The 7,281-nt window shown below is 49.8% G+C and overlaps 1 protein-coding gene across 2 annotated transcripts; it reads left to right on the top strand.

Annotated features, from left to right (window-relative positions):
• Nucleotides 1-1,335: 1,335 nt before the first annotated feature.
• SPRY2 (sprouty RTK signaling antagonist 2) lies at nt 1,336-6,740 on the top strand. Of its 2 annotated transcripts, XM_047878629.1 has the most exons (3): nt 2,124-2,153; nt 3,344-3,435; nt 4,943-6,740. In XM_047878629.1, exon 3 carries the CDS (start codon nt 4,994-4,996, stop codon nt 5,939-5,941), a length of 948 nt encoding a protein of 315 aa, XP_047734585.1. In that variant the 5' UTR covers nt 2,124-2,153; nt 3,344-3,435; nt 4,943-4,993; the 3' UTR covers nt 5,942-6,740. The 2 variants fall into 2 exon arrangements, 1 of the variants encoding a protein (XP_047734585.1); XR_007156389.1 differs by lacking the exon at nt 3,344-3,435 and having other exon boundaries at nt 1,336-2,153; nt 4,943-5,081.
• Nucleotides 6,741-7,281: the final 541 nt, after the last annotated feature.

Below are 7,281 nucleotides of genomic sequence, written 5' to 3'. Positions count from 1 at the left end.
ACTTCCCCTGCCATCTCTTGTTCCAAACCCGGGACGAGTGGGGAGAGCCCTAGAGAAACATGGAGAATGAGGGCGAGAGCGCAGCGCAGTGGGGAGCGCGCCCAGGACATTCTAGAGCTAGAGCTCGGGAGAAGGCAGCGAGTGCCAGGGTAGCTACGAACGGATGTGAGCTGGAGCGGCACCCGGGGAATCAAGCACCACGTTTTCCTAGCATTATTTCAAGAATTCTAACCCCTCACGGGGGCAGGTGCTATTCGGGAGATTTAACCGTACTTCCCTGTAAAGTAAAAACAATCTGTAAATTATTAGAATCCAGTAACAGGAGTGTCTTGGGGGGGGGGGCGGTAATTTCCCACCGGTGCTCCCACGTGCAAGCACGTTTCTTAGTAAATGAACGGCAGTTAGAGCAACGCTTATCTACGCGTTTTCTATCTTTATGTTTCTACTTTTTTAAGTGGGAAAATACAGACCACCTTCAAAATGTACAATAGGATCTTTTTGGGATACGTTCTAGGTGACAAAGAGGAGTCGGAAATGATGACTTCTGGTTGAGTGAAGGAAATCTGCAGTGGAACAGTGAGCCCCCTCCCGTTTCAGAAGCCCGTCATGTCGACCTTGAGTTATCCTGTATGTGTTATTGAATTAAATACTTTTTAAAAGGCATAGACTGTAGAATTTCCTTCACCTACTGCGTCAAACAAAACAAAGATCTTCAAAAAGCCTCCATCTATAGCTAATTCTTGAAAAAAAATCTAATATTAAAACAAAAACTACAGAGCGACACAATTAAAAGCAAATCTCGGCCACAGCACAAAGTACTTGAAACCCGAATCTGCATTCCGTTCCTCTCCTACAGGGCTGTGAGGTGGGGGAGGCGGTTTGTGCTGGTGCCTGGTGTATAATCGGGTTAATCCAGAAGACAAAGAATAAACCAATAGCCCTCCCACCTCACTTCCCGCTCCCCTTCCCCTCCCCCCTCTCCTCTCCCCGTCGCCCCCTCGAGGGGGAACAGAAAAGGGGAGAGGTGGGCTTGAAATGGATTCCGAATAAACCCTTAAAACCTGCAACTTGTTTTAATGCTAACACTGCGTGGCCCGGATTAGTTTTAAATGTTCATTCCCTTTTTTCCTAATGGCAAGGAGAAAGTTCCATAAGTCAGTCCGAGCCTAAAGCTCGTCCTCATGGCCTCTGGGGAACCTTAAGGTCAGTGTTTCCTTGAAACTAGATAAACTGACCCCGCCGTGCCCAGCCCGGCCCCGCGGGCGTCCCGCGTGACGGCGCCCGGGCTGCAGGACCGGCCCGGGGACGCGCGGGGCGGCGCGGTTGCCCTTTTGAATGCCTCCTGCGGCTCGGAGCGCTGGCGGGCGCTGAAGTGTGAGTGAATGTAGCCCCGCGGAGCCAATGAGCTGGGACCGGATGCGATATATCCTCTGGGACAACAACTGCTCTGTTCCGCCTCGGATCCACATGACGCCATTTACTGCTGCCGCGGCCGCCGCAGAGCTCCCTGCCTCCTCCGGAAAGGCGAGGGCGCAGGCCAACGGCGAGCCCCCCCGGCCGGGCCCCAGACCCTCCTCCTCCTCCTTCACCTCCTCCTCCGCACCCACCGCCCCCGCCTCGGCCTCTCCGCCGCGCCTCCACAACGCCCAGTCTGCACCGCCGAGAGCCGCGCGGCGCAGCGCGAGCGGAGGAGAGGGGCCGGCGGAGCGCGCAGCGCCCAGGCCCCCGCGCCCGCCCGGCCCGGCCCGCGCCCCCGCGCCACCTCCGCTCCGACGCGGCCGCGGCCGCACGACTTGGCCATCTGGCCTTAGATTCTGTGTAAGGCCGTTTTCTTTTTCTCCTTCGCTCATCTGCCAGGAAAGGAGACTCGCCGTTGGCGCTTCGGCCTCCAGTTCATTGAGAAAAAGGAAATACTCCGCGTGCGTTTCTAGAAGGGGGGTCGCCCCCAGCCCCGAACCCCGGAGTGTTCATCGGCTGGGGACTTGGCTCGGGATTTTCCTCGCCTTTTTTCCTCCCGCCGATCGCTCGGAACTTGGACTGAAGCAGAGTTAGGAAGAAGGGGGAAAAGTTTGCATCGGGGCTGGATTTTATTTGCACATCGCTTGGAAGAAGAGAATCCAACGGAGAGGGGTTGGTGCAAAGCCGCGATCACGGTGAGGCACGTTTGGCTCTTACCCTCCTGGCGCCGTGGCCGGCGCGTTGTGGGCAACATGGAGTAGATGCAGTCGGACCGGGAGTGGGGTCTGTCTTTCCTCAGGCCTCCCTTTCTCTAACCCCGCAGGTTCCCAGGGGGGATCCAGGGAGCTGCCTGTGGAACTGCCTCGCCCCAGGCTCGGCCTGCCTTGGCGGGGGCAGCAGTGCGCGCCGGGTACGGTGTCCCCAGCCCCAGGACCCCACGCGCCCGCGCTCTGGGGGGTTGGGGTGGCGGACCGCTCGTCGCGAGTCGGCTGCTGGCCCTACATTGACCGCGAATTCGGCGCTGAGAGCGGGAGAGGGAGGAGGAACACTTTGTGTTTTCCAGGTCCCCGTTGTAGGCGCCCGCATTTCTAACCTGTTCCGCTCCGGGGAAGGCAGGTCCTGGGTGAGGCTGTCCCGAGGCAGGGGCGCCAGCGGGACCGGGGACTCGCGGGTCGGGTCGCTCGCCTCACGGGGGCAGCGAGACCCCGCGAGTGAAAACTGGGCAGGGTGCCCGGCACCGAGGCTAGCCGGGTGCGGGTGGGAACGTCGCCCTGCCGGACGCCGGGGCTACGCTTCGGAAGTGGCAGCTCTTTCTTTTTTCCGTTCTCTGTGGTCGGCCTGGGTCACGCTTTTTTTATTTTTGGAAGATTGGGCTGACCTAGCACAGGAAGAAAGTCATCAAGCGGTCGCGATCGTTTTCCATTACCTGAAAATAGGTACCAAAAGAGGATAGTTTTATTTCCTTTGAAGGGCTGATTTACTTTTTAGTCGCTGCTGCTGCTTTGAATTCGGGATCTTGTGCGTTTTTACAAAGCCATTTCTGTGCTTGCCCCACCCTTGTGCTGAAGTCCTTTCCCCTTAATCCTTAGTCTGATCACACACAGTTCTTCATGGGGGTTTCTAAGCACTTTCGGAGTGGGGAGTGGGGGGGTGGGTGGCGTGCGCTGCGAAGGAGGCCAGAAATGTGCAGCAGTCATTTTTGTTAAAAAAAAAAAAATCCCTCCCAACCCCCCTATCAAAGATGCTAAAACTGCAAGCAAATCTGCGCGAAAGTTTCCAGACCAGGGATCTGCGTCCTGCAGACCCGGTTTGTTCAGTGAGGCCCTGGGACTTGCCCTTCCTTTATAAAGCAATTTTCCTTTCACTTTTTCTCTCCACCCAAAAGGAGATGGGTGTGCGGATCGCAGGCAATGCCCCTTCGGTCAGTGCGTGGTGGAGTTGCCCAGTGTACGTGGGTTAGACCTGTCCGGGCAGCGGGTAAGTCAGGGCTTTCGGCGGCAGGGCTCGAAACCTGTGCCCGACACTCAAGGGCCTTAGCCAGAACGCCCTGCGGTGGGCTGCGTGACCCCTGCCTGGGGGCGGAGTGGCTCCCTCCAGTGCTCTGGGGTGGGGTATATTTTAGCCCGTAGGTCGGGAGGGGGAAGTGTGCTCCAGCGTTTCAAGGCACGTCCCCTAGGGAGGCGCCGGCACCCCCCCCCCCGCCCCCTCCTGCTTGGCAGTCTTCGGATTGTGTGCAGGGGGAGGGCAGTTTAGCCCCTGGGCTACGTTAGTCTCCCCGGAGAAAAGTCCCCCGGGGCTCCGACTGAGTCCCACCTGCTGGGGACGGTGTTGGGACGCCGATAGAGCCGATAAAACGGAGTGAAAGCAAAGATCAACGTTGTCTTGTCTGCCTTTCTGTTGGAAGTGAGATCCGGTTTCCAGCTCTGCCTTGTTCCGAGTTGGGAGGCGTGTGTCACCTGCCTGCGTCTCTCTTTTATAAAAATCGGAGAGTGGATGAAGGTCCACTTTTGCCCGTTTTTGTTCATTGTAGACTTGCCAGAGGGGATGATAGTTTTGAAATATACAGAGGGATTGCAATTACTTGTCAGAATGATAGATTTGAGACGTGACACCAATTTTTGAAACACTTCCTGTTATCACTAGTCGGTTTATGTCCTGAACTATTAAGGTTTTGGAAACGGGCAAAGCCATTAAGATTTTTGGCTGTAAAATATTTGATCCTCAAGTTGTTGAGAAGTTGAAAATAAATTCGGCTGCTGGTTGATGATTGTGTAAGTTTGCTTTCTTGTGTTGCTGGCGCTTAATAGGATTTGAATGGATTTGTTTTTAATTTATAACTTTTGCTACTGTATACTTAATAATGCATGACTGTTGTAAAATTTGTAACTTCCTGGGGGGGGTGACTATTTTCTTTTTTGCAAGTCACATTCATTCTACGGTATTCTAAAAAGTTCCTGAATACTGGATAAGTCATAGTTAAAGGTATCTGATGTAAAAACAGACAAAATAAGAACCAAGAAAGAATTTCTAGGCTGCATTTATTGATGTTTAAGGCAAAAATGACCACAACAAACTTAAAAACCTATTTCCAATTTTGAAAAAGTATTCAACTTTCATGTACATGTATGTCGGCGGCAATGTTATGGTCTAACGTTAGTTTCTTGCAATCTTTGAGCCTGAACCTTGCAATTTTATGTTCATTTGAATAAGGAATCTTATTCCTTGAATAAGGAACCTGTGTGATTGAAACAAAGATCAGCTTTGTGTAACTACACAACACAGGATTAGAGAATTGTCTAATCCTTCCATAACCTGCACTTTTTGATATGGTATTGGTCATATGGCTATTCTGGTAGCCTCCATAGCCACTCCATTTCAAATCCCGTTTCTCTAGGGGAGTGGAAAGCCAAGAGTTAATCCAGGTAGGCGGAGAGTGGGAAGTATCCTGGAGTGTAAACCAGCTCTTTCCTCTTGGTTTCCGCAGGAATTCAGATGTGTTCTAAGCCCGCTGGAGTGACCACACTTCCAAGACCTGATGGAGGCCAGAGCTCAGAGTGGCAGCGGGTCGCAGTCCTTGCTGCAGACACCCCGTGACGGTGGCAGGCAGCGCGGGGAGCCCGACCCCAGAGATGCCCTCACCCAGCAGGTACACGTGTTGTCTCTGGATCAGATCAGAGCCATCCGAAACACCAATGAGTACACAGAGGGGCCTACTGTGGTCCCGAGACCTGGGCTCAAGCCTGCTCCTCGCCCCTCCACTCAGCACAAACACGAGAGGCTCCATGGTCTGCCCGAGCACCGCCAGCCCCCCAGGCTCCAGCACCCACAGGTCCATTCTTCCGCACGAGCCTCTTTGTCCAGATCCATCAGCACAGTCAGTTCGGGGTCTCGGAGCAGTACGAGGACAAGTACCAGCAGCAGTTCCTCTGAACAGAGACTGTTGGGACCATCTTTCTCCTCGGGACCCGTCGCTGATGGGATAATCCGAGTGCAGCCCAAATCGGAGCTCAAGCCAGGTGAGCTTAAGCCACTGAGCAAGGAAGATTTGGGCCTGCATGCCTACAGGTGTGAGGACTGTGGCAAGTGCAAGTGTAAGGAGTGCACCTATCCTAGGCCTCTGCCATCAGACTGGATCTGCGACAAGCAGTGCCTTTGCTCAGCCCAAAACGTGATTGACTATGGGACTTGTGTGTGCTGTGTGAAAGGTCTCTTCTATCACTGTTCTAATGATGACGAGGATAACTGTGCGGACAACCCGTGTTCTTGCAGCCAGTCTCACTGTTGTACACGCTGGTCTGCCATGGGCGTCATGTCCCTCTTTTTGCCTTGTTTATGGTGTTACCTTCCAGCCAAGGGTTGCCTTAAATTGTGCCAGGGGTGTTATGACCGGGTTAACCGGCCTGGATGCCGCTGTAAAAACTCAAACACGGTTTGCTGCAAAGTTCCCACTGTCCCACCCAGGAACTTTGAAAAACCAACATAGCACCATTAATCAGGAATATGACAGTAATAAGGATTGTCTTTTTTTGTTGTTTGTTTTTTTTTTTTTTAACGCATATGCAACCAACTAAACAGTTAGAATCTTGGCACTGTTAATAGAGGGTTGGGATAGCCTTCGCTGTTTGCAGTGAAATGCTTTTTGTCCATGTGCCGTTTTAACTGATACGCTTGTTAGAACTCAGCTAATGGAGCTCAAGGTATGGGATACAGAACTTGGGGACCCACGTGTTGCATAAGCTAAAACAACAGACACTCCCAGGCAAAGTTTTTGTTTGTGAATAGTACTTGCAAAATTTGTAAATTAGCAGATGACTTTTTTTTCCCCATTGTTTTCTCCAGAGATAATGTGCTATATTTTTGTATATACAATAATATTTGCAACTGTGAAAAACACGTTGTGTCATGCTATATGGCACAGTCACAAAATATTATACTAATATGTTGTACATTCGGAAGAATGTGAATCAATCAGTATGTTTTTAGATTGTATTTTGCCTTACAGAAAAGCCTTTATTGTAAGACTCTGATTTCCCTTTGGACTTCATGTATATTGTACAGTTACAGTAAAATTCAACCTTTATTTTCTAATTTTTTCAACATATTGTTTAGTGTAAAGAATATTTATTTGAAGTTTTATTATTTTATAAAAAAGAATATTTATTTTAAGAGGCATCTTACAAATTTTGCCCCTTTTATGAGGATGTGATAGTTGCTGCAAATGAGGGGTTACAGATGCATATGTTCAATATAAAATAGAAAATATATTAACGTTTGAAATTAAACTGAGCTGTTTTGTCTTATTTTACCTTTGCTTTGTTTTTGTTTTTTGAAGTGAAAGAGACCACATTTTATGTTAAGGTTAGCATTTCCATGAAATAGTTTCACTTATCTATAAACTCTTCAAAGAGGAGATTCAGTGATTTTTTTTTCAGAGATAATTCTAGCAATCAGGAGGGAAATAACCGAGCATTTGACTCACCTGTATTAATCATGAGTGCTTGTTTTGGCCATATCGTTGTTACAGTTCTTGCCTTTTACAGATTTGTTGGCTTCCCTTTGTTTTCCTTGTTTTCTTTTTCTTTTAAATCTTAAACTCATTCAGGAGACTTCCCTAAAAGATTAACAATTAGATTTTTTTCTTTATATACAGAATTAAGTATTAAGAATAGCCATGAGGCTAATTCAAGACCAGAAAAACGAGTTTAGTTCAACTTTTATTGAATGTCCTCTGTGTCAGGCATGCAGCATACACAGATCAATGCTTGTAATTGAGGCAAAAATGTTTTTTTCACTTAGCCAATTATGGCTGTATTTTTTCGTCTT

Source organism: Prionailurus viverrinus, chromosome A1, assembly GCF_022837055.1.
Source record: "Prionailurus viverrinus isolate Anna chromosome A1, UM_Priviv_1.0, whole genome shotgun sequence".
NCBI lineage: Eukaryota > Metazoa > Chordata > Mammalia > Carnivora > Felidae > Prionailurus > Prionailurus viverrinus.
The sequence above is the reverse complement of the archived record's forward strand: the minus strand, read 5'-3'. Positions and strand labels throughout refer to the sequence as shown.

Bases quoted from the DNA above. Each gene is read 5' to 3' on its own strand.
- SPRY2 (XM_047878629.1), top strand. From the start codon at position 4,994: ATGGAGGCCAGAGCTCAGAGTGGCAGCGGGTCGCAGTCCTTGCTGCAG.